General features: G+C 39.3%; 1 protein-coding gene across 5 annotated transcripts in view; it reads right to left on the bottom strand.

Annotated features, from left to right (window-relative positions):
- USP15 (ubiquitin specific peptidase 15) overlaps positions 1-27,787 on the bottom strand; it is a 97,803-nt gene that overhangs the window by 50,619 nt on the left and 19,397 nt on the right. For 2 of the 5 annotated variants that reach the window (XM_075209594.1, XM_075209593.1), the window contains exons 4-7: positions 18,064-18,190; positions 17,238-17,383; positions 15,124-15,182; positions 2,085-2,171 (exon numbers count right to left, since the gene is read on the bottom strand). In XM_075209594.1, coding sequence (XP_075065695.1) covers positions 2,085-2,171; positions 15,124-15,182; positions 17,238-17,383; positions 18,064-18,190 — 419 coding nt within the window. Of the gene's footprint in view, positions 1-2,084; positions 2,172-15,123; positions 15,183-17,237; positions 17,384-18,063; positions 18,191-27,787 lie in introns of those variants that run through there. The other 3 variants (XM_075209596.1, XM_075209595.1, XM_075209597.1) reach the window with 2 other exon arrangements.

Consider the following 27,787-nt stretch of genomic DNA (forward strand, 5'->3'; position numbering starts at 1 on the left):
GACTAAGGCAGTAGAGGGGGGCTAACATGTCATCTACTGTGGGGGAGGAATTATAGAACATGAAAGGAAGAATGCGCCAGCCATAAAGAGTGCATTAATTTTGCCTCCGTGTGTCTGGAATTGATCCATTCCATGGTCTAGGACATACTAAAGTCATTATGTTTACTTAAGAATGTGCCAAAGATTGACCAAACACTGTAGCATTAAAAGTCAAAGCTATGCAATTAGTAATTTCTTAAAATCAAGGCATAGTTATAATAAACAGACTTACGTGGAATTGAGATGTTCAAATGCAAGTTTATTCAAAAGTATATAAAACTAAACAAATTATCTGCGATGATATGGTGCAATGTTACAGGCCTGATTCATTATGAAATGTAAATGCGGATATGTGCAGTATTTTGCGGATGCTCAGAAAAGGAGTGAACGCAAGTACTTTCAATTAATCTTTGAAAGGAAAGGACTCTTCCAACAGCCTACGATTTCACGTTCGGAACGGGGGAGGGAAGGGACGTATGCACAAAGTAAATGTACAGTAAGGATGTGCCAGGTTTGAGACCATGCACTTCCATTAGATTCAAGCTATGTGCGTCTCTCAGATATGTGATTTTCAGCCATATAGAAGCAACTGTAAAAAGTAATTTCATATATAGAACAGCTCGATAAATGTATTTAGTAGGAAAAAAAATGTTTTTTCAGGCAACTTTAATTTTTCTCTTCTGTGCACCTACGTATTATTCGTATCCTGCAGTGTGTTGGGTCAGTCTTCATTCGACAAGTGCAGTATATGGAGAGCATACCTACATTCATATTCAACAAGAGACATTTCTTCAGATCCGCTAGTATTTGAATACAAACTTCCGTATACACGAATTATGTATGTTTAAAGAAACAAAAACGCACAATACGTTCGTTTTGCATGTCTTGATGAATCAGGCCCACTATGTCTAAAATCCAATGAAACACAAGATGACAACTTTTCCCCCCACCGTTTCCTGCATTATCTTCCTCACTAAGTTGCTTAGCAGAGCTCCTGATAATAACTATAGGAAGGCACATCTTTGATCTTGTTTGTGTAGATGACAAACACACAAATACAGCAAGAATTTACTTTCTTTACTTATTTCAGAGCTTTCTGGCTAACACGTTTTAGGTTTAAGAGATCCCATATATGTAATTTTCTGGTTAAAAGAACAGTAGGTATTTTAATTATGTGGACATTTCTGAATATTTTAGTTAGAAAATATAATACAATAGGAAAAAAAAATCAAGTGCACTACTAAAAACATGATATTGTATAGTGATGTCTTAGTTGTGGTGATCATATACTAGTGAAAACAAATACGCACCTCTTATGTCTTTTGTAGAATATAATAAAAAGAAAAGTTGAATAATTCACTCCATGCGTGCACAATATTATTTCAACTTGCTGTTATTACTGGAATTAACTGCTGCAAATGATTATTTTTGGCTTTAAAAGGAGTGGGCATTCATACTTTTCATTCATTCATTGGTGAATTGAATGGTTAAAAAATACATATATGACATGCAAGTTAGTAACACTGCATATGCTTTCCTTTGCATTTTAAAGGGCCAGTTTCACCTACAGCTTAATTTCCACTTATAGACCTCATGTCCTGTATTTTGAACGTTACCTTTCCTGCAGAAATCGCTATCAATTTTCTCTCAAGAAACATTTATATACAAGGAAAATGATCATGTACTCAGATAGAGAGTACATTATCTCTTATATCATACATAGCAGGTTTCTTCCGCAAATAGCAAATAGATTACATTTTGATGATATGGTTACTCTACTTGAGGAACAATAAATCCATTATTGTCAGTGGCTTGTAGGAAATTTGTGGAGTAAAAGCATACAAATAAATAGTGCACATTATCTAGGGGAAAACAAGTGCCAAAAATTCAAGGAATCTGAAGAAAAATGTAACAAAATAAAAAAAGAAGAGAAGCGTCAGAAAAAATTCTGATCAATACTGAAAAATACAATGCAAACGCATAGAACAAACCCACTCAATAGATGATAATGGGTTAATACACACACTGCAGAACATGGTGCTTACTTTCTGTTGTTCAAGGTGCTATAAACATTTGACAGAGATGGAGTAGAAATCTTTGATAATGCTGAAAAATGTGGTGCACCTGGTGACCTTCAAAATATGGAAATGTGAAATTAGAAAAAATGGTTAAACTATGGTAACATATGGTAAAAGAAAAATTAATCGCACACCAAAGAATAATACAATTAAAATAATAAATGACAAAATAGTATGTTTAAATCTAAAAACAGAATTTTCGACACTTGACCTCTCTTCTAAAGCAAGACCTCATACACACACTCACTGGAACATTTATAAAATATTTTATAGAACTATCCAATTACCCCTTCCTGGTCTCAAACCTCATTCAATACTAAGTTATTGTGCACAATCCTGACAGCAGAGACTCCCAATTGGAGCACATACAATGGTTAACTTGAGATGCCCATAATGAGCATTAGCCATTACAATTTACATAGAATATACTGTATGTGTACAGTCTGTATAATTGGTGTAGACCAGAGGTTTTCAAACTTTTGGAGCTGAGCTTTCCTTTTGAGTTTCAATTTTTGATCAGGGCCCCCTAAACCAAGACCAAAATAGGGACATAAAAATATGCTTAATTGACCCCTGATAACCCTTACATAACTAACCTATTTGTAAATATATAATTAACTAGCATACACACTTAACTGGGTGCTAGCTCGGGAGTATTGATGTGGACGGACCTTGTCCCATCTCCACTCTTCTCCTGCCCGGTCTTTCTGACGACTGCATTCTAGTGTTGGGACTTCCCATAACAGAGAAAAATATATACTTTGGTTGCTCATATCACCGCCTCCCCAGTAGAATATATAGCACAATAAAAAATGGAGTAGGTTTGTACCATATTTTGATATGTGAACATGCAACCTAAAGTCAAAGGCGCTAATTTTTGCAATATCCTATACTTACATCTATGTACGGATTATGAGTGAATTGGAGTAAAATTGTAGATACTCAAATGGACCAGCACACTATACACCCCACCTAATAACCCTTTAGAAGCTTACTTCATTGCAGATAAATCAATATTCGGTAATGTTTGCAAGCAAAAGGAGTGGAAGATGTCCCTGAAAAATGCATTTTAGTGGCACACAATATCAACTGAATGGACACTAAGGTTTTAAGTGATCAAACCTTAACTTCTCTATTATCGAAATACCTTGTATACTTTATGAAGTTTGATTTTTTAATGTTTGGGGTTGTGTGACTATAAGCTACACTTTTGTCCATCATTGGGTACAATTTAGGATTTTTCAATTGACAATCTTGATTAACGTTATCTCTATGTTATTATGAAGTACACACAGAGGCTTGAGGTGTAGAAGAGCAATGTAACTTATGTTTATGATAATAATACAGGGTGAACAAAATCTTCATCTTTCTATGAATGATATATTAAGTATTTTTGGGGGGCTAGTAATTCTCCCTTCTTTGTGTGGTGTGTTCCAGTGCACATTTGTTTACCATAAAGTGTATAACATGCCCATTATATTCATATTAGCTGTAATGTACAGTATACTGATAATACTATTTCGTAGAATATTTCATTAAATGTACCAAGAGGTGGCCGCAATACAGTAACAAACACAAACCCTTAACATTGATATATGCAGTTTTACACTGAAGAAAGACGCTGACCACTTTGTTTTTTTTTTGGTATCTCAGGATGACTTATAGAATTAGTCACAGGAAAAGACCACCAACCACCATAAAAAGAGGAAATTATTTTTCAAAAGTTAAAAAATACAGTTCGAAGCCAAATGTTATGAATGACAAACATGTATTTTTACATTAAGGGTTATACTGTAGAAATTTTGGACACATTATCGAAGTCGTATAATTGGATGAACGAAAGTATATTGGTTAATATTGGTTTTTTGGCCGATTGCACTCAGTATGCCACGCTACACGTGGCATACGGCGATCGCACGGTAAAATACGCACGCACACACTCGCATGACAACATTTAGTTATTTATGTAATTCATATTCATATTGGATCCATTACACAGTAATTTATGAGCAGACAGTATTTGGTTTATTATTAGTTTATATATTATGATTATATGTACACTTTAGTGTTATATATGGTTCAGATAATAGGAAAGGTGGCATGTCTAGTATCATATTAAAACCCTATTCATCAGCAGCTGTCCGGTGCAGTCGGCGAAGAGATCGCACATTGCATACTTTAGTTATTGATATTAGGGAATAAACCTTTGTATGATGTTGGCTATGAAATGCTCACATCCCCTGGAGAGACGACCCCCCCCCTTTGAATTCCTTAGATTGAATCAGCCTATGACCTGTTTACCCTGGAACCACCCTTGTCTGGACCTATAGAAGCAAACTACGTCATCTCTATTGTTCACTGTGTAACACTGACTGAATATATATCATAGCTGCACCCCCACTAGCCTCAGACTTCACTGATCACAGTATTCAAAGGTGAATCACTGTCCAGAGGTGCCCGTGGTTAGCGAAGCGAAGCGGTATGTATGTATCTTTTGGTATTGGCTGTACTGTACTGTATTATAATATAATAATGTATTGAATTGTTGACTATTTTCATCTGCTAAAATAAATCACTTTGTGCGTTAGAAACACAATACAATCGCCCATGCAATGCTTATTTGAAAACGATAGAATTACTTTAATAATTTGGGGGCTCTTGAGTTAGAAGGTTACGTTGCCGGAAGGTATGCAACGCTGACGGAATTCGGTTCCTCAACAAAGGGTGGATATTGACGGACGTGTCTCATACGGGAAAGAACGCAATGTGTTTAAAAACTGTTGTCCATTCTGTGTTGAGAAGCCGAATGTTCGCAGTTGCGTAATCTGAAGGAATGCTAACTAGAATCTAGGGACAAGAAAGAAAAATGTTTATTTTTATTGTCGTTTTGCGTTTTAAAGGGTATTGCATTGCCTAGTGTATGTGTGCTTCCAGTTTAGCGTGTATGAACTTCCGGTATTGTTACCACGTGTTTAAACAATCATGTTCATAGTCTGTTATATGTAACATAGTCTACATATGTGTTAATATATTCATAGTCTGTTATATAAGCATTTGTTAAAACCTCTGTAAAACTACCATTTTTTGGGAAATCTATTTTCTGTGCTGAAAACAAAAGGTTGTATGTGAATGGTATGCATAAAGATAAGAGAAGAGTTTGCATACTGTTGAAGACAGACAAAGAGGTGATTTACTATTGAAAAGACAGAGATATCGGTTGCTGCCTGACCAGGGGGACTGGATGGTTGTGTTTGAAATAAGAACACTATTATAGGTAGTATGTGGATTTTTTATGTAACATACGGTGCAGTTTAATATGGTAGTATGTGGATTTTTATGTAGCATACAGTGTAATAAGTAGTATACAAGGTATATGGTGATATGGTAGTATGTGGATTTTTATGTAGCATACGGTGTTATAGGTAATATACAGTATTCTAAGCTGTATATGGTGTGGGAATAGGTAGTATACAAGGTATACGGTGATATTGGTAGTATGTGAATTTGTATGTAGCATACGGTGTTATAGGTAATATACAGTATTCTAAGCTGTATATGGTGTGGGTTCAAGTAGTATGTGGAATTTTATGTAGCATACGGTGTTATAGGCAATATACGGTATTCTAAGCTGTATATGGTGTGGGTTTTATGGTAGTGTGTGGATTTTTTATGTAGCATACGGTGTATTGAAGAAGTACGTGATTTGAATAAGTAGTATACAGGGTATACGGTGAAAACAGATTTTGTGGTAGAGTCAAGGGTATCGAGGAGCTGATAGCCCTTTAGTCCGCAATGATATTTCTGTGTTAGGAGGTGTGTGGGCGTAGCCTGTGAAACCATCCACGGATAAAAAATCTCTAGTAGGTTCTGTTTGAAAGGAGAACAGGTAAAATGTCTTTTTGCGTAGCGTTGAGAAATAGGTTGTTTTCATAATGGATACAAAGCAAACGCTAGAGATAGTTCGTGTTGTGCTGCCTAATGAATGGCCGGTTAGTTCAGCAAGATTTCTCATGTTTAATAAATATGGTGCATACGCAACTGAATATTGCGACAAGTGGGTCAAAATTACCAAGTATTGTGAAAGACCTTTCCCAAACATGGGTAGTTTTGAGTCAGAGGTGTTAAATATTGTTAGAAATAAAGTGCAGTTGATTAAATCAACAAAAACAAGAATTGAACATGATAGCTGTTTAAAATTGTGGCAACAAGAAGGGTACACATGGCAAGGAAGCGCGTGTTCAGCGGAAGTAAGCGTACTGGAAACAAGCATTCCGGAGTTGTGTGCATTGCAAAGCCTGGCGAACTGAGCGCAAACACGCCCCTAACAAATTTGGTCGAGGCGGAAAGTACAGCCAATACCAAAAATGTAAAAACTGTAACTAGTAACTTGTATGTTGTTTTAAGTAATGTTAAAAGTAATGTTTCAGGACAAAGAATAGGAATGATCCCCCCAGCAGGGGCAGCGGCTGAAAGTGGTGAGAATAATGTAAAGGTTAACACAGGGGGAGACATCCATTGTACTGCAGCAGCAATTTCAACAACTAGTTCAGAACATAGTGATTTGGTAGGCTTACATCCTGTCTGCACAACAACAGTTCCCAATGGGAAGGGGGACAGAGATGATGAAGTTCCTTTAAAACATGTAGCAAAGCATGATCCATGGACTAGGTCTGAAATATTTTCAATTTTGTCTGATTTCCCTGATCCTAGGAAAGATTTGACCAAATGTCAGAAGTTCATTAGATATTATGGTAATGTGTACGAGCCAACTAATAACGATTGGCGAGTAATGTTGAAGGCCTGTCTTCCTCTCAATACTGATATACAAAAGTTCATTAAGGATCGTATGTTGGAGGAGGATGAATCCTTAACCGAGGATGATAATCAGGACAATATTAGACATATAATCACACGGTTGGCCATATATTTTCCAGTGATAGTGGACTGGAGTAAAATTTTTACTATCAAGCAAAAAGATAGTGAAAATGCAACAGACTATTTTTGCAGGGCTCTGATAGCGATGGCCAAATATACTGGGGTATCAGACATAAAGGATAATGTACACTACAGAGAGGTTGCTGTTAAAGTTCTAATGGATGGCCTCAGGGAATACTTGAAAAGAAGGGTGCAAACTTCATTACCATACTGGAGAGGAAGTACTGTAAGTGTTCTCAGGGAGTCAGCTATAGGACATGATAAAAATATATGTAAAGAGGAAAAAGCACTAAGTGATAGGGTAATAATGGTAAGTATCCCAGCATTAGAGGGATTGCACACACAACCACAGTGTAATAACACCTGGGTTAAGGAAAAGAAACAACATGAGTTGAGGAAGTGTTTTCAATGCATAAAAATAGGACACCTAGCAAAAGATTGTGCAGACATGACAAGGACGTGTTTTTACTGCCTTAAGGGACACAGGAGTAGGAACTGTGTAGAGAGAAAAAGGGATACCTGGGTTGGAAATCATATAGACACCCACAAAGGAGGCGTACACAAGTCTCAGAGGTTCCCCAACAATTGATTGCACACCCCATAGCAACTAATACTTTGGGGGAGAACTATAGCCGACCCTAGAGTTAATCTGTGGTAAGTATTGGTGAGAAGGTTTAGAAAGAAAAAAAAAACTGCTTTAAAAGGTAATCTTTATTGATTTTGTTTGTTTTATGTTGTCAAATGCTTGTTTTCCTAATCGCTGGCCGATGGTAAAGAATGGAAATGTTTGTTTTGTTTGCTGTTTTGAGATAACTATCTTGTTTCCCTCTTACAGATAAAGGGTACACGAAAGAAATATAGACTTAGTGTTTACAAGGGTGGGATAGAGAAATAGAAAAAAATCACTCTTGAAAGACAAATTAACAATAGACAATTGGAACACTCTTTGTTTCAGGCTGCAGTGACTCATGATAATTTGTTTGGCTGAGAATCATTATGTATCTCAGATGAGTCATCAACAGTTAATTTTTACATTTCTCTATCATAAGTTAGGAAAGTCCGTTGAAAAGGTATGTAATCAATGTGATACCGAGTTCTTAATGAACAAATGACGGACGACACTGGATTGCACGGTGGGTTTAAGACCCCCTAGTCAAGTATGGGGAGGGGTCATAGTTAGCAAATAGCTAAGGGGATTAGTGGAATGAATACAGCCATTTTCCCATAGAGTCCAATCCAGCTGTCATTTGTGTTCTAAAATCTCCCTTTCTACATGTATGTTTGTATTTAAACCTTTGTATTCCCATTATTCATTGCTTTCTTATTTCTCATTCTTTACATCTATGCTAGTACCTCTCTTTCTTTTTCTCTCCCTCTCTCTTTCACTCCCTCTCTCTGCTCTGGTAGAGATAAAAAACAGACACAGTCTCATCAATGAGGATAAGACATATTTTTATTTTTTACATAAGACAAATTCAGGGATACACACACTAGATTGACATGAGTTACAGAAACAGTCAGGGGTTTTGTTTTCATGTGTATAGAAACTGCTGATTTTAAGCAGAAAGGTTCTGTTGTGGAAATACGATTCATGTTTTATAGATTGTATATCTGTTTTGTTTTTTTGTTTTTGTTCGTGACTCCTGTACCAAAATGTGCCTTTATATGGATGCACAAAGGGTGGGGACAGGAGATTGCTAGAGGATAGGCATACAGATATGCATCTCTGTATAGAACATTGGAGTAGGATTTTTACCACAAGATGCGACATAATGTGAAACCCTAGAAAATGTAGAATTTTCGTGTTTTATATTTTATTTCACTGTTAGACAGACATGTACTGGATACTGTTATATTTGAAGAAAGTGTTATAGAAATAGACCCCTTTGTCTTTCTCACATAGTCAAGTAGCTGAATGTGAGGTACTGAGAATGACATGTGAGTTGGCAGAGGGAAAATCGATTGATATACAGTGGTCTTCAGCATTTTTCTAGTCTAGGGGGCGATGTTGAGTTGACTGAAAACTCTGTTATAGCAATACCAGCACATGATTAGGACACTACATAGAGGACTTTATACAGTGACACAGTTACCAACTGAAGTAGCTGCTAGTAAAGTCCACACTTACACACACGACCATACATAGCTGTCACACCAGGGCAAACATAGCTGTCAAATAGACAGTAGGGTTTTATGTGACAGCTAACAAATCTATGTTTTGTTTTGTTTTTCATTGTATTGTTTTAGTTTTAAAATGTCAACACACACACACACACACATGCACGCATACACATATTGGTTAATATATGAAGATTTGTGTTACCTGAGGAATAAACTGTCTGGAAGGTGAAGAGATGTGGTGAGGAGTCTGGCAGACCCTGGAGAGATGGACAAGGTAGACCAGTAGCTCCCAGAGTGTATCTCCCAGACCCAGAGGAGGCAGCAAATGGTCTGGCTCAGCTGGGTACAGAAGGTATGTGCAAGCTGGTAAGAGTATATTGGGGTGCACCAGACATTTTGTCTCAAGCTAGTAGGACGGCAACATCCTATCTTGATTAAGAGAATGTCAGGAAAATGATACCAATAGAGCCATCCCATATCCCTCCTGCAGATGGGTTTTCCTCCAGGTAAAACAAATTCACGTCATCCAATTACCACCATGCAGGATCCTCAAGTATACACTGGTGTACCAATGAAATATGTCTGGGTAAAGGTGTATTGAAATGTGTCTAATGTATTACTGTGTCATACTCAAAGCTTTTGTTATTCAATGTGATAGTCCTAGAGTTATAATAGATGATAGGGGTATTCATGTTATTGATAATAGAGGTATAATGTATGAGTAGTGGTAACAAATCACATACTTTCAATTAGCCACAAACCAGTGTGAACATAAAGTAAAGGTACTCGGTAGAACGAATTGAATAGAATAAGAGTTGGAACTTGATTGAAGTGACTGATAGCTTCGGCCACTAGTCCTTCCCCGCTACCAAAATATCACTCCTGGACAGACTTTTAACCTGTTGGCTTTTGAAATATTCCTGACCCCTCCCCCTCATGAGATGAGATTGTAACTGGGAGGCTAGGTTAGACCTAGAGAGAAGGTAAATAGTGAGACAGTAACCAAGAACGTCCAAAACACTGTTTCCTGAAAGGTCACACTAACTGTCAGGATGTTGGATCGGGAGAGTAAGTTGTGGAACAGAAATTTCTTAGGCTCAGGTTTTTTGACACAGGTACCAGGTGTAGGCTACCAGCATCACGGCTTCAAGGGTAGCAGAGACACACTGGTGCCCATTCCACCCACTGCAGAGGGGCCAACACTCAGAGAAGGGTCCAAGGGCACTCATGAGTCTGTTCTGGAAGGCCTCAAATGCAGTTAGTAGCACCTGAGCCAAAGGCTAAGACAGTTGTCAAGCATGAAGTTGTAGTTTTTCCTGTTTTGTGTTCTCTCATTTCATTCTCTTCTCAGGACGGTCAATTCTTTTGATTATTAGCAGGTGACAGAGGCTGGTTCAGGTAATGATAATGAGGTATTGGGGATGAAGGAGAAGTTAGTAGCATAATCGGTCCAGCCAATTACTCTATTCAATTTAGGGGTAAAGGAAAATTTGGAAACCTTGGAGCTTGGAGAAAGTGCGAGGGGCTATTGTCTGAGTAGCATTACGTCCGTAAGTACGGTGACCCCATAGTTAAAAAAAAAAAAAAAGGTACACCCAGCGATGCCAGTCCAGTAATATTCGGACTTGAGCAGGCATCCTTGAGAATGATTATCATTCTTGGGAGGGTAAGGTTTTAGACCAAACAAAGTGCTGGGCGTGCTCTCACATACCTCAGTGATTATATCAAGTAGGACTAGTTCTCTTTCCACTAAATATTCTTGAGGTACCGAAACTATGGGTGGGAGGTCACTAGGGGAAAAGTACGACACCTAGGTCCCTTAGTCTGAAGTCTCCCAATGCTTTGCAAGCCGATCACTGTTAAATCTGAGTATTGGGAGACTGAGAAGAACGAACAGACAATAGCCCGCCCACAAGTGTTGATGAAAAGAACTGATGACATTATTAGAAGTGTGTATATTAACGAAAGCTGAAGGAGATTGTATATGACATTATTGATAGACATAGGATGATGCTATTGATGAACATGAAGTGTTTAAATGTATTCTGAGCTTAAAGACATGCATTGGACAGAAGAACCTGTTAAACTTGAAGAACTGTAGTAGAGTATTCTGTATAGCTGATACATGTTCTATTGTACCTTGTACCTTTCCAAATAATGTATTACGTGTTTTATTGCACCCTTGAAGGGCATACAAAAGGTTATCTCCAAGCTCCAGAAATGTACGGTCTATAGTAAAAGAAGAAATCGTTTTGAGGATTAAGACTCTCTTATGATAACTTGTTTAGATCTACAAACAGCGTGGTCATACCCCAAGGGGGATTTGCATTACATAGCAATGAAACGTGGTACTGAGATCCTGCATATAACATTTTTAAGGTGATAGTTTATTGTACTATCAAAGGGTGGAACTGTCGAAGTCGTATAATTGGATGAACGAAAGTATATTTGTTAATATTGTTTTTTTGGCCGATTGCACTCAGAGTGCCACGCTACATGTGGCATACGGCGATCGCATGGTAAAATACGCACGCACACACTCGCATGACAACATTTAGTTATTTATGTAATTCATATTGGATCCATTACACAGTAATTTATGAGCAGACAGTATTTGGTTTATTATTAGTTTATGTATTATGATTATATGTACACTTTAGTGTTATATATGGTTCAGATAATAGGAAAGGTGGCATGTCTAGTATCATATTAAAACCCTATTCATCAGCAGCTGTCCGGTGCAGTCGGCGAAGAGATCGCACATTGCATACTTTAGTTATTGATATTAGGGAATAAACCTTTGTATGATGTTGGCTATGAAATGCTCACATCCCCTGGAGAGACGACCCCCCCCCTTTGAATTCCTTAGATTGAATCAGCCTATGACCTGTTTACCCTGGAACCACCCTTGTCTGGACCTATAGAAGCAAGCTACGTCATCTCTATTGTTCACTGTGTAACACTGACTGAATATATATCATAGCTGCACCCCCACTAGCCTCAGACTTCACTGATCACAGTATTCAAAGGTGAATCACTGTCCAGAAGTGCCCGTGGTTAGCGAAGCGAAGCGCAGCGGTATGTATGTATCTTTTGGTATTGGCTGTACTGTACTGTATCATAATATAATAATGTATTGAATTGTTGACTATTTACATCTGCTAAAATAAATTACTTTGTGCGTTAGAAATACAATACAATCGCCTATGCAATGCTTATTTGAAAACGATAGAATTACTTTAATAACATACACTATACACAAAGCATTCACAGTCAATATATCCTGTATGGAAAAACAAATTTGAATAAAACAAGTTATGTGTAGCTAATAAATAGATTAAAGGGACATTCTACTGAGACATTTATGTTAAGAATGTTTTAATTTTAAGTAGAAAAATTTGTTGTCAGACAAAGCCAATGTAGTTTAAGGGATTGTGCATAAAGATGGTGTGTTCTACCTACATTCCATACTACTGGATACAGAAGAGATTAATTCATAGACATATTATTGATTATTATGGATAAATGCACTAAGCATAAAGAAGGATTTTTCAATAAAATATGTATTTGACAGATCCGAACAGAAGATTTACAATTCAACCCCCACCACCCCCTCGTCGATGGCCAGAATGAGAGTTGCTGTGACATCTATGAACCTATTCACATAATGCATTTTTATATTATTACAATCCACTTTTTATATCATTCACCAGTTTTCTATATATACACACCCACTAGTGATGTCTTTCAAATTAAGTGCTTAGTAGTCTGCAAACACACAGCTACCCACATGGCTAAAGCTGGGTACACGCTTCAGGTTTTTCATCCAATAATTGGACAAATCAGCAAATATACAACCATTTGGTCAGATATCGTGTGAGTGTGTATAGTGACATGATTATCTAAAGTTGTCCCAAAGTGCCCATCACCGCTTCATTTGGTTGGTCATACTGTTTAATATTTTCCGACTAATCACCTTGCAATCCTGCAGTATGTATACACTTTCACGACTGTCAGCCAATAGTGGATCTCAGTGTGACAGCTCTCATTACAGTATATGTCCGCTGTCATCTCCCTGCTGTGTATCTCCGTCTCCTTCCATGTAGGCTATTATGCTTGCCACCCTGTGTTCTCAGCGAGCGGAGCTGCCTGCTTCAGTTAAGATCATTGCCTCTGCTGGCTATCTGGCATTTCTGTTTGCACGGATAGATTGTGATAAATAAGTGAACGTCAGTTTTTAAATGTACTATAATAATAGTTATCCAATGTGATCAGAATCATGGAAAAATACACCTCTTAGCAGATCCCTAACCCACCACTGTTCTACACGGACACAGCACACATCACATGCCAGTTATTGATGGAGATCACTAGTGAAATTAGTTTGATTTTAACTTTTATTGTTACCAGAGAACAACCTAAAAATTTCTCAAACATCGGCACATCAGACAAATCGTGTAGTGTATGCGGGAAGCATCTGTATGAGTAGGTGTCAGTGTGGTTTTGCAAAAATTTATATTATATATGTATATTTCAACTATACAGATCTGTTTCTGGACTATAATTAGTTGCAATTTAATTCACTAAAAATGTTATAAATATATTGAACGAGTTTAGTAACCTCCGCTAACATAAAACAGACACAGATATACAAAGTTATTCCAGCCTTTCATTTTATTTAGAAACATTATGCATATTCTATAGGGCAAAATCTTGATAGTGGTTTTCTATGAGCTAATAAACTTATAAAGTGCACTGGAGAGAATGAATAGAAAAACCGAGTGACAGTAATATGTCTTCTATATCTTAAAATAATGTTTTCATTGTCAGTACTGGGCTGCACGTTGTTCGAACATTCAAACAGCCTGCAAGAGATGTACAGGAGCCGTTAATCCGTGTGTGCAGAAGTTTTCTGACAGCACTTGATAAGGCTTCTCTGGCTTCTTCTTTATCTACAGCCATCTATCCAAAAGAAGGCAATCATGTGTTATAGAAATGCATTTAAAACCGGACAATGCCCCCTCTCTCCCACTCACTGCGTCTCTCCAGCAGACAATGTGACATGTCCAGTTTTGTCACCCACATCTGTGACCTGTCACTCTATTCTGGGGAATGCCGATAGTGTAATAAAATAAAGCAAATCCATACAAAACGGTGCGCTTGTAACAGATTTGTTGCAGCAGGCTGCAGACCAGAACATACAACACATCTTTAAGCGCTGCGACAAAGGAGAAGGATGCAACAGGATACAAGCTAGACACAGGCTGCACTTTAGTGTGCGGTCATAACACACCAGTCCTGCAATGTAGGAGTTGCAAACCCCCTGCCACACATCCCAACCTGCTAAGTCTAGCCTGCATTTACACAGGACAACACTCCACCTGGGGAGAGTTATAGAGCCTGCATCGCACAGCTGCTGCAGGTACCTGTGCAGGACATTGGTGAGCAGTTACGGATACAGATTAGATCAGACATCAGAGGTGCAGGAAGAACTCCTGGAAGAACCGCTGTCTTAATACCCTGGGAAACCCATACTGCCACTATGCATTGCACTGCTCGCAGTTTAACTTCCAGCAGACTCCTTTCATAGAAATGAAATGAATGGAAATAACGTGGGCATCTCTCACACAGGTACCTTCAGTCAGAGGATAGCTATAACAAGAAATAAATGAAGGATGCACATTGTCTTGTCATTCTCTAAACGACTAGAGGACCAGATGAAGAGCACAGATCTGAAAGTAAGTTGTATCAGTGTGTATGCATGAATCGGCAGGCTGATCGGGACTTCAGTCATTTACACAATCGTTAGAGACAACAAATTGGTCTAAGGTTTTTGTAGTGTGTACCCAGCTTTAGTTGAAGGCAGTTTAAAGCCGATACTCAACATAGTCATCCAAAATAGAAAAAACCCCCAAAAAAAAACAACAACAAAAAAAAAAAGACAACTTACTTCGGCATTGAACCCCTTGGCCACTGTCCTTCTTGGGTTTTCTGTTCTATTACTAGCATCTGTTAAAACACAGAAACAAGAAAATAAAACTGTAAAAGCTCTAAACAAGGGCAGTTACCCTCTTAGTTAAGAATCAAACATGGGTCTGGGATCCATTTAACAAAGGTGTTGGTAGGTACTGCTCCTCAAAATTTACAAATACAACACTATGCTATTAAAAAATCTGTCACCATATTTAGGTATCTGTCTCCCGAAAAATATCCACCTACTCTATCACTCAAATATCACTAAGTCAATTCTGGAAACTGAACGAGAAATAAGTGGTGGGGTAGACTAAATCTGTCTATGGGAGGCCGGATCAATCTGATAAAAATGATTACTTTTCCGAGACTGCTATATCCCTTGCAAATACTCCCTTTACTTTTAACAAAATCAGATTCATCAAAAATAAACTTGACTTTTCGTAAATTTATTTGGAACTTGAAAAAGGCCCGAATTGGACTCATAAAATTACAACAACCAAGAGAGAGGGGAGGCTTCAATCTACCAAATGTGGCTCAATACAACCAGGCGGCTCAGTTAAGACACTTGAGGGATTGGATTCATAATACATCCACATATACTTACACCACACTTGATCAAAACTTCCTTCCGGATATAGACCTCTGTGCATTTATTCACATGCATAAACAGGAATTACCGGACCTGGTTAGTGATAATCCAATCCTTTTTACTACCTATAAGCTATGGCATCAACTTTGTAGGCAATTCAAATTAAACCCACATGCTTCGCTATATCTCCCATTATTACGTAACCCTGAATTCCAAGACTGCATGGCTTCCTATTCTTTTACATTGTGAGAAAAATTGTGAATTTCAACAATTCGCCTACTAATTGACAAGGTGTCTCGTAAACCCATGTCTCATGATCAAGCCTCTTCTTTTTCCCCCTTCCCCCCATTCGTGCTCATAATTTGGCCTACTTTCAATGTCAACATTATATTAAAACTGTCTTAAACAAGTTCTCCCCGTTAGACTGGGATAACTCACTAGACCCAATTTTGTCTAAGCCGGTCCCGTTACACCAAGCTATTTCACAACACTACTCTATTCTACGCCATCGGTTTGATTTTAATAATTCCAAGACAGGTATCTCCAAATGGCAAGAACGATTCCCTTCTATGACACCAGACTTTCTTCTGAAAGCCTTGTCAAAACAGTTGCGTTTAATCCCAGCTATGACTTATTAAGAGATGTTTATAAAAAATCTTTCATAGAGCTTATCTCTCCCCATTCAGACGTTTTCAAATAGGTATGGCAGATAATCACAAATGCCCAAAGTGTGGAACACATCAGGCAGATCTAACACATTGTTTGTGGGACTGCCCTCATATAAAGCGTTTCTGGGTCCAGATCTGGAGATACTCACTTGCCCATTTAATAAACTATGTCCCACTCTCCCCGGAGTGGGCAATATTCGGAAACTTGCCAGCAGAAATTAAGGTGACCAAGGGCTGTAGAAAATTATTGCTTGCTATATCGGCGGCAGCTAGGAAGAGTGTTCTGCAGTTCTAGGCTCAGAAAGAACCACCTACATTATCATTATTTAGACAAAATCTTTACCATGTCTTTCGTATGGATTGGATAGAAACCTCTATACAAAAAGAAAGCAGAGTTGAATATTTTTTTTAACACCTGGAAAAGCCTAATAGATCTTTTACCGCAAGTTATACGTACACAAGTTTGAAAAAGCTTTCATAATACAGAATGGTATGAGCTACGTATGTGTGTCGGGAACCCGCCGATTGAACATTTGTCCTCTGAATAACTGGTTTTAAAGAGGAGGGAGGCGTGCTGACCTGCGTCCTTGTGCTCATCTATGTACTTACCTGTTCCTTAAATGCTAACAATCCAAAAAGTCCTTGATTCCAGTCACTGGAACATAGGGGTTGTCAGTCAACCACACCAATATATTCCTACGTTTGTAATCACTTTGTATGCTTATTGCCCTCAATGTAACTAATGTGCTCATTTTTTGTTGTCAATCTCATAAATAAAAATGTTTAAAAAAAATAAAAATAAATAGGTCACCAGAGTTTTAAGTTTCTTTTTACCTGTCCTTGGTACAACCCAGCATCCTGTATAGTGCTTTCAGGTTTATTCAGAGGTTCAAATGTATTGCTCATGTATTTGTTCCACAGTCTGGTCTCTTTTTCATCTGGAATACTGAAAGTTCTCCTCATTTCTTTTTCAATCATATCTGAATTTGGTAGAAAAAGAAGTTAATTAGCTATTAGACAAACACTGTTTGGAAAAGAAAATGATATATAAACACACATAAAATGGTTTGGTGCAAAAGTTTTAGGCAAGTGTGGAACAAATGCTGCAAAGTAAAAATGCTTTCAAAAATGTTGTTTTGAATGCAATGGGTGATCACACCAAATTTTGATATTTGATTTATATTTCTTTTCTGTTCATTCACTTTTTATGTTGGTAATTGATAAAAAATAAACTATTAAAAGTTCTGCACCATATTGTACATGTACACACACACATTTGTATATATATATGTGTATATATACATAAGTACATACACAAACTTATGTCAAAGTGTAAGACAAAGGGGGGAATTCAATTGGCCGAAAGGTGGCTTCAGTGTCTAGCGGCGCACATTGCCAGCTAACACAGTACAGAAATCTATGCTCATTTTACCTTGCATCTCTGTACATCAAAATGAGCAGAGATTTTAGTAAAAACTCTGATGCAACGTGTCTCCAGGGACGGTTCCGGAGACACACTGCAGCACCTCGTGGCCAACTAGACTCCCCCCAAAGTATATAATATTTATTACACATCAAATTCAAGATATTGATGTAAATTGTATTTGTAAATTAAAGTCACACGATGAGTAAGAAAAACCAAAAATTAAGAGAGACATACCTATTGTGTCAGCTTTGCTAAATCGTCTTGTAACCACATTGCTCAGATTGCCATTCTCGCATAGCTTTAATTCAGTTAGGTAAACTTCGACTTTGCAGTGCTTTACAAACATACCCTGTTCAACAACCTGGAAACAAACACACAGCTAATATCAGCAAAAGGATTCAAACAAATCATGTTTTAGAAATATACACACACAGCCAATTCAAGGCTGTTAAGTTTGCTTTAACTGGTTCCAGCCCATGTTCTGATGACAGACATGTCAATTGCATGATATCATTTTAGTGATGCCACGAATGAGAATAGAATATTTAAAATTTATTTACATCAACCATTTACAAATATTACAACATCACATGCGAGAGCACAACTATTAAAAAGTACAAAACTCCATTGAGAATGAATGGCAGTTTCACTACCAAAAAAAATGCTGCCACGATACTCTGCATCTCTGTAACCATGTCCCACAGACATGACAATAAATGAAAATAATTTAAGCATACCTAAAAGAAGGAAGCCCAAATTTATATTCATCAAGGCTATGGAAATGCTGGCAACTTTTGTTCACGGGTGAGAAAAGTGGCCAGGCTCTTCTACCAGTGGTTAGCAATGAAAAAATTGGCGTGAAAGTCATGTGTGTATGGTTTGTCTAATGTGGGTGTGGTTATGTCAAAGAAAAAAATATACATCTACCAGTTTCATCAGACTACTATTCAATGCAGAGAATATTCTAGTGACCTTTATACAATACAGATAGCATTCTAGAGACCTCTATACAGAGAGCTTCTTAATAACCAAATACAAGGGAGTGTATTCTAGTGACCTTTATGTAATATAGAGAACCTCTTAATGTCAGATTTAATATGCACTGAGAATCTTAACAAACAATATATAGAGAACAATTTTGTGATTTCTATAAAACAGAAGGAGCATTCTCATAACCACTAGTCAAAACAAAAAGTTTCACAATACAGACCCTAATCTCTGTTGTTGACCAAATCAGACACCAGACCCTTAGTGGCAACCCAAATTAATTACGTATCCTTCCTGCAGTCCCGTTGCTGTCTTTCAACGCACTGAAGAAAAAGTGTGGTCATGCTGGCACACCATCATACCCAGTTGATGACTCCTAGCATGCCAATTAGCGTATACTTCCAGCAATTTGGGAATAAGTGTGGGGTCCTCCCAACATGCTGATTAGCAAATGGTCAGCATACCTAGTGACTGTGCGGCCACACTTCATAGCTGTGGCAGAGAGGCAGGCAGAGGTTACACTCCAGCTGTTCTGATTGTTTTTAGAAAACATTACTGGAACGCCCGATAGTATCCTCTACTGGTCTCTCGGAAATCGGGTGCATCCATGAACTGTGCGGCCATAGGTATGCTAGCTCAAAAGTGTACCGGACTAGCGGGCAGAAACATCCCTGTCCAAATTCATCTCTGATCAAGGGCAATCATTACCTTTGTTTGAATTAATTTATTTTTTGTTATGAAACTGGAGGGAAGAAGGAACTGTATTCAGAGAAGTTATTATGTGGTTTCACAGGGCAATAAATCTGCCCGACAACATACACAATATGGACAAAAGTATTTGAAACACCTCAATTCAATAATTAACGGGTTTTTGGCAATAAGATCCGTTGCCAGAGGTGCATAAAATCAAACACCTAACCATGCAGTGTCCATTTGCAAACATTTGTGATATAAAATGGGTCATTCTGAAGAACTCAGTGACTTCAAGTGTGGTACTATGATAGAATGCCACCTTTGCAATAAGACGGTTCATGAAATTTCATCCTTGCTGGATATTCCACAGTCAACTGTAAGGGATATTAATAGAAAGTGGAAGCATTTAGGAACAACAGCAACTCAGCCATGAAGCGGAAGACCACATAAAATCACAGAGCAGGGTCAAGTACTGCTAAGGCACATGGGGCCTGATTCATTGAGGCAAGTTTTTCCATTACACATGTGAACAAGTCCTTAAACTGTCACACTGTAATTCAGATATGGGTCATCCACATGAAAAGCATTATGTAGAGAAATCTTACCTCTCTGTCTGTATGAATTACCCAGTATTGTCTTATCAATGATTGTTCCCAATTGTAAAGCGCTACAGAATTTGCTGGCGCTATGTAAATAAGTGTTGATGATGATCATATTTTCATAACACATAAAAGATATGCTTATATAAACACAAGAAGGTGAATGATTTCTAGTTAACTTAGAATACCTTTAGCATACAGTTATCATATTTCATTAATTGAAAACCACTCTTCAATGCGATGGGATAAGTTTACATTACTGTACACTCGGGGGAATTCAATTGAGCGCAAGTGGTTTTTTTTTTTAACACAGCGCCAATTAATTTTAATGCATTTTTTTTTTTTTTTATCATTTTCGAGCGGGTAAACTTAACCCGCGGTTCAATTCCATTTTTAAAGTAGCGTTTTTTTCCATCAAACAGTCCTATTGCGCTCCAGTCGAAGGTCTATTGAAAGTATAGGGTGGGTGAGAGGCCGCCGCGTTAAAAGCTATTCAATTGTTTTTTTACGCGGCGAGTTAAACAGGCCAATATGCGGTTTTATCTCGCACCTCTTTGGGATGTGCTAAAAATAAAAAAAACCTAAGAAACCATTTGAAATCATGTAATAATGAAAAAAAAAAGATAAACTATGTTTATCAGTAATGCATAACATGAAAAAGTTGATTTTATTTAAAATAAATAATGAAAAAAATAAAAAAATAAATAAAAAAAAAAAACACTAATTAATTATATTTATGTATGTTTTTTTGTACTAATATGTATGTACTAATGTGTTTTGACATGGTATAGATGATTCTATAGTATAAAAAATAAAAAAATATGCTAAAAGAAAGCACTGTACGTAGATATTATCAAATAGAAAGGCTGTGTAATGCTATCTAATGTATGCCAATCCTTTTTGCTTTGTTATACTTGACCGCGTTAAACACTCTCCTTCACTCCCCTAAAATTTGCAAGCACCAATGATTAATGCGCAGGGGCAGCGTTATCTCTTTTTCAATTGAATTGCATGAGTTTTAATGCTGCGTTAACTAAAAACGGCCGCTATAGCAGTTAAAAACCCACGCAGGAATTTTTGGTAAACGCTGCGGGGAAAAAAAGAAAAAAACTCACAGTCAACTGAATTGCCCCCTAACATACATAATTAATTCATATAAATATATGCAGCTTTTACAAAAGTGGTATTGGTTTGACTTTTCTTTGAAATACGAGATTTCCTCTGGGTGCTTCGTTTACCCCCACAGTCCAAAAATATACTAGCATGTTAACTGGCTTCTGTGTGTTAAGTCATTTACACTGTAGGCTCCACTGAGCAAGGATTGAATTGCGCAATTCAATATTCTCTGAAAAGTGCTGCATAAAATGGTGGCGATATGCAAACAATAAATAATAACAATAATAATATGTACTGGGGGCGTGGTTTGGACGCCATTCTGTGTGGATGGAGGTTTTGCCAGCTCTCCCCTCTTGGCTACAAATTTCACATTTTCCCGTGAGCTATCTGCCCTAATTAGGACCCTGCCACACGGCTTACATCAGAACAACACTCTGCTGGTCCCATTGAAGTGATTCCGGGCGCACTGCTCCAGTTTCTGACCCTCCATCGGCTGCCTGCCTCGCGCCTCTAAGACTCCCTTTCTGCCTCCCTCGAGACCCACAGCTGTAAACAACCCATCGCTACCTGTGGGAGGGTCCGCTCTGGCTTCTGGCCGAAACTGCTGGGCTCCCCTGTCGCTCCAGCGGCCCCCGATCCACGGAGGGCCTACTTCCGGTTCTGAACCTCGGCCTCGAGTGTGGGCAGTGGTGGTCGCCGCGGCACTTCCGGTGGGGGCGTAGCCTATCGGCGGGAGTCGAAGAGCTTGGATTGCAGGGCAAACATCGTTTCTGACTGCCTTCCAGACAATTACTAAACAGTGACAGGTTAGTGGTGGTCTCTTTCTGGATCAAGCTGACTGACATCTGAGTGGCACAACAGGGACCCTCTACAAAGTGGGCCTATCTGGTTCTGTGACAGAGAACAAAGAATCCCTTTGCCTGGTATTTATAACTTCTACACGAGAGCTTTGTGCACTGAGTTAATCTTATCTATATACTACTATTCTGAGTTGAAAACCAGAGCTGAAAAACTGCCTGCACCCAAAAGTTTGTGACACTGCTGACATCTGCTGGTCAATTATAATATTGCGTCTGCAGAGCTTTCTGTAAAATACCTGACATCACAAGGTGTTGACATTCCTGTTAACGCATGGCTGAGAATATCTTTGTAATGTGTATGAAGCATGGGCATCTCCCTGCCACTATGGAAGTTTTGAATTAACATGCAGGATACCCACCCAGTGTGACACTCTAAGTAATCAATCGTTTAGCGGAGTATACTTTCCAAACCTTGCTGGCTTTACATAATAGACAGTCTGTCATGGCTCCTAAAAAGATTAAGCCTACTGTCTTGGCTCCTCCACTTAAATTCCAACCAAAGCCAAAGTCGGCGTCAAGTTCTCCTTCTACCTCAAGAGATTCTACCCCAGTGGCTCGAGCTACGGAGTTAGAGATCCCCCCTCTACCTCCTGTTTCTGATTTGGGAACCGATGCCGCATTGGATACTCCACTAATAGCGCGTGTTCTACAATCTACCTTACACCAGATGTTAACTGCTCTCCGGGCTGACCTGACGTCTGAAATGAAAGCGGCCATTGGAGGCTTGAAATCTAAAATCACTGAAATCGGGGATCGTACAGACCACCTTGAAACAAAGATGGGAGAAGTGTGTGCATTTAACAATGACCATGCCTCCTCACATCAATCCCTGCAGAGTGAGGTTACTTTCTTGAGAGGTAAAATGGCGGATCAGGAGGATCGGTCCCGCAGAAACAACATTAAGATCAGGGGCATCCCAGAATCTGTTTCTAATGCAGATCTGCAAGATTATGCCGTTTCTTTGTTCAAGAAGCTAATCTCAGTGAGTGATGATAGAGACTTTCTCATTGACCGCATTCACCGTCTTCCACGCCCTCGATCTGTGTCGGGTGAATCTACCGAGAGACACTCTTCTTCGGGTCCATTTTTTCCATATCAAGGAGGCTATACTCCGAGCGGCTCGAGATGTGTCTAATGTGGCTATCCTGGGGGATCTGCATCTCTTTAAGGACTTGTCACTCATTACCATCAACCAAAGAAGAGCCCTTCATCCAATAACGGCAGCCCTGCGAGCAAATGACATCCCTTACCGTTGGGGCTTCCCAGTTAAGCTACTGGTACGCCATGAGGAGTCCTCATATGTCATCTCATCCCTTGAAGCTGGCACTAAACTCTTGGAGGACTGGCATATTTCTCCTACACCCGGAACCGCGTCTAGCAACACCCCGCTTCAATCAGAGTGGACTCGTGTTTCTAAAGACTGAGGTGTAATACTACGGATAAAACCGTAAAGCCTTACAACTTCTACCTCTGGCTTGATAAGTATAATTATTAATAATTCCTTTTTGATTTCCCTTTCTTTTTGGATATCGAATATTTAGTATATTGCGTTTATACGCTTGTGGTTTGCCTTAAAAACCCTTGTTAACTTTCGAAATGTATCAATCAGGTTTAGCTGAGGAAGACCTGGACCCATGCGAAGATTGGGATGTCGCAGTGGGTGGGCCTGGTGCCCCCGCTGGGAACACTCCCCTCTTTGCATTGTCTGTATCGTATTATTGTAGGATATATTCCCTGTTATAGTACACCAGAGTTTTAGTCTGATGTTATATGGTTACTGTATTATTGCTGTTTGGATTTTTTTTCTCTGTTTTTTTTTCTTGTTGCTTACTCTTTCCTGAGTGTTACACGGGTGGGACCGTATCCTTGTTCCACCACCTCCCCACATGGTACCTAGTTTGCCACATGCTTCCCTCTGTGGCAAATGCACTGACCCCATTCAACGGGTTAGTTTAGTTTTTCTCTTCTTTTTTCTGTTTGTACCCTTCCACCCTGGTCCCCCTTTTCCCCAGATCACTCGCACTATACACTACAAGAATGGAACTGGCTCACTAGTGACATCTTTTCCTTTCCAGGTTCCATAACTTATGGTTCGGTTTTACTCCTTGAACGTTAAAGGACTCAATTCCCCAAATAAACGCCGACTGGCGCTTACTACATTTCATAAACGTAGAGCAGATGTTATAGCTCTGCAAGAAACTCATTTTTCATCCCGTGCCCCTCCCCAACTTAGAGACCCGAGATATCCCCTGGGATACTTTGCTAACGGCCCATTCAAAAGGAATGGGGTGGCCGTGTTGTTCAGTGCTCGTGCATGCTTTAATCTACAGACAAAAGTAGAAGATAAATCTGGCCGATTTATAATTCTGGTTGGACTTCTAGAGGATAAACAGGTGACCCTAGTCTCCCTATATGCTCCCAACTCCCGTCAAATTCCTTTCCTTAAGTCACTATGTGAGCAGATACAGAAAGTACGCAAAGGCCACCTGGTCCTGATGGGAGATTTCAATTTGACCTTAGATCCCAAAATAGACAAATCTAGGCCATTAAAATTGGCGGGTCCTGATCCAACCCTGGGTCCTTCTACAACCTTTCGTAAATTATTAGCGGAATATGATCTTTATGATGTTTGGCGGGTTCAATTTCCAAATGTGCGGGACTACACTTACCACTCTAGCGTATACAACACATACTCTAGAATAGACATGGTTCTGACGGACAAATGGACACAACACACTAATGCAGTTAATAATCTTCCTATCACATGGTCAGACCATGCCCTAATTGAGTGGACCTGGAATTTAAATCTCACTAAAATCCCCCCGAGACCGTGGCGGATGCCGGCCTATTTACTTACTTCCTTTGAGGCCAAGCTCGGCTTATCAGAAGCACTGACACAATATATCCAGGTGAATAACCCGGAGGATACCTCCCTATCCACTCACTGGTGTGCTTTGAAAGCAGTTTTACGTGGTTCAGCTATTCAGATTGGTGCACGATTGAAAAAGCAATACCTTTTTCGTCAACGTACGCTTGAAGCCACTCTAGTCACCCTAGAATCACAAAACCAGACCCGTCCTTCTAAAACCCTCCAAAAAGAAATAAACAACGTTAGGAAACAGCTTAATACACTTTTTATAACCCGCATAAAATCAGCTCTTACTAAACTGCGTCAGAAATTTTATTCCACGGGCAATAGAGCCAGTCGGCTTTTGGCCCGCAAACTTAGAGGTAAGCAAGCTAGAAATCGAATAAAAACTCTGAACGACTCTAGGGGTAATAAGATCCACAATCCCGCTGATATAGCAAATCAATTCGCTAAATACTATGCTAGCTTATACAACCTCCAGGATGACAAAGACACGGTACAGCCGTCAGAACTGTCTATATCTACCTTTCTCCAACACCTTAATCTCCCTTCGTTAGATCGCGATAGCCTGAAGCAGATTAATCTCCCTTGGTCTCAACGTGAGATCGAGGAGGTCATTAAGCGTCTCCCTAGAGACAAGGCCCCTGGTCCGGATGGCTTCGTAAATGCCTTTTATACCACATTTCGGTCGGAGTTGGCCCCGCTCCTTACCAATCTTTATAATAACGTTTTGATGGGGGGTTGCTTGCCAGCTGAGATGTTAAGAAGCGCAAATATTAATGATCCCCAAACCTGGTAAGGATCACTCCGACTGTAAAAACTATAAACCTATAGCACTACTTAATACTGACCTAAAAATTTATGCTAGGTTGATAGCCAACCGTCTGAATCCCTTCTTACCACAGTTGATCCACTCGGACCAGGTGGGCTTCATATTGGGTCGCCAGGCGTCAGATAACACACGGCACATTTTAGATGTGATAGACCTTTTGTCTGAGACCAGAGAGGAGATCGTTATGCTTTCTCTGGACGCAGAGAAAGCATTTGATAGGCTCCATTGGCTCTATATGAAAGAGGTTTTACTTAAATTTGGTATTCAGGGCAACATTTTACATGCTATATTAGCTTTATATCAGGGCCCTTCTGCAAGAATATTCAGTAACGGTTTTCTATCCGTTCCTTTCTCCATTACTAATGGAACAAGGCAGGGGTGTCCCCTCTCCCCTCTGATGTTTGTCATGGCTATAGAGCCTTTAGCGCATACAATTAGACAGGCTTCCCATTTTCCAGGCATTACTTTTCATTCCTATACACACAAACTATGTTTATTTGCGGACGACGTATTTCTATTTGTTACCAGCCCGGAGTTCTCACTGCTAGCCTTGAAACGCATCCTAGATGACTATAGCTCGGCCTCGCTATATAAATTAAATATCACTAAATCTGAAGCCTTACCTATTAATATACCGCAATTATCACTATCGTTTTTGCAAAAGAAATTTCCATTTGTCTGGGTAAAGGATTCTCTACCGTATCTGGGTATACATGTTCCCCCTACCTTGTCCGCCATATTTGAAACTAATTTCACTCCAATCTTTTTGCAGCTTTCTTCCCTAAGTAAGAATTGGCTTAACTTTGAGGTATCCTGGCTGGGTCGCATAGCTGTTTTTAAAATGATGTTTCTACCTAAACTGATGTATATTTTCGCACTATTCCTTATACTGTACCTAAAAGATTGATGGCCCGATTTCATACGCTAATGATGTCATATGTGTGGCGGCAGAAACGCCCCCTTCTCTCCCATAAACGTATGGCCCTATCTAAACAACGTGGGGGTGTGATGCTCCCTAACTTAACTCACTACCAAGAGGCCTGCATATTGAGCCAACTGCGGGATTGGGTACTCCCTCCTTCCTCTAAGCCATTGGTCGATTTGGAGAGAGCCTTGTGCCCTAGCTACCCGTTGTTGGATCTTCTCTGGACACCTAGGCCGGCTCGCCCATCTGTTATATACAGGTTACGGTCCATCTCTGATGCCATGCAGGTATGGGATAGAATTATTGGGTTGCATGCTAACTTTGTACTCCCATCTCGTAATCTCTCTCTCCAGGCAGTGGTTCAACTCATCTCAGATCTAAACCTTACGGTTTGGAAAGCCAGAGGGATTTTCTCAGTATCAGATTTGTTTGCTCAAGACCTTTTTCTTTCCTTTCCTCAGCTCCAAGATCGCTACAACTTGCCATCCTCAGAAACATATAGATACTTGCAAATCCGACATTGGGTCAGAACGGTCTCTAGGACCCCCTACTCTCTTATTTCGCTCCCATTGTCTGTCATAAACAGACTGACAAAGGGTAGTGGTAGAGGTGGAATAACGTTTTGGTATCACTACATGTACTCTCTAATTCCCCCTGCTAAAACTCCTGCACAAACCCAGTGGGAATCGGATGTAAACCTAAGGCTCACTGAGCAACAATGGGAAAGAATTTATGTAACTTCCTACCATATGTCCAAATGCATTAATCATACAGAGATGCAGGTCAAACTTCTCAACCGGCTGTACCTTACCCCGGAGCGGTTACACAGGTTCTGGCCAAGTCAATCAAAATTTTGCTGGCGCCAATGTACCCAAATAGCCGATATTTTCCATGTTTTCTGGGCTTGCCCAGTGATTCAGCCGCTGTGGGGCGAGGTATTTGCTCTGATCTCAACTGTCTTAAAGACTCCGGTTGCCCTAGACCCAGCCCTGGCTCTTCTCCATGTCTACCCGACTTCCATTCCGAAGCACGACCGTTACCTTTTGGGCCACATATTGATAGCTGCTAGAGCAGTAA

This window comes from Mixophyes fleayi, chromosome 4 (assembly GCF_038048845.1).
Source record: "Mixophyes fleayi isolate aMixFle1 chromosome 4, aMixFle1.hap1, whole genome shotgun sequence".
Classification (NCBI taxonomy): domain Eukaryota; kingdom Metazoa; phylum Chordata; class Amphibia; order Anura; family Limnodynastidae; genus Mixophyes; species Mixophyes fleayi.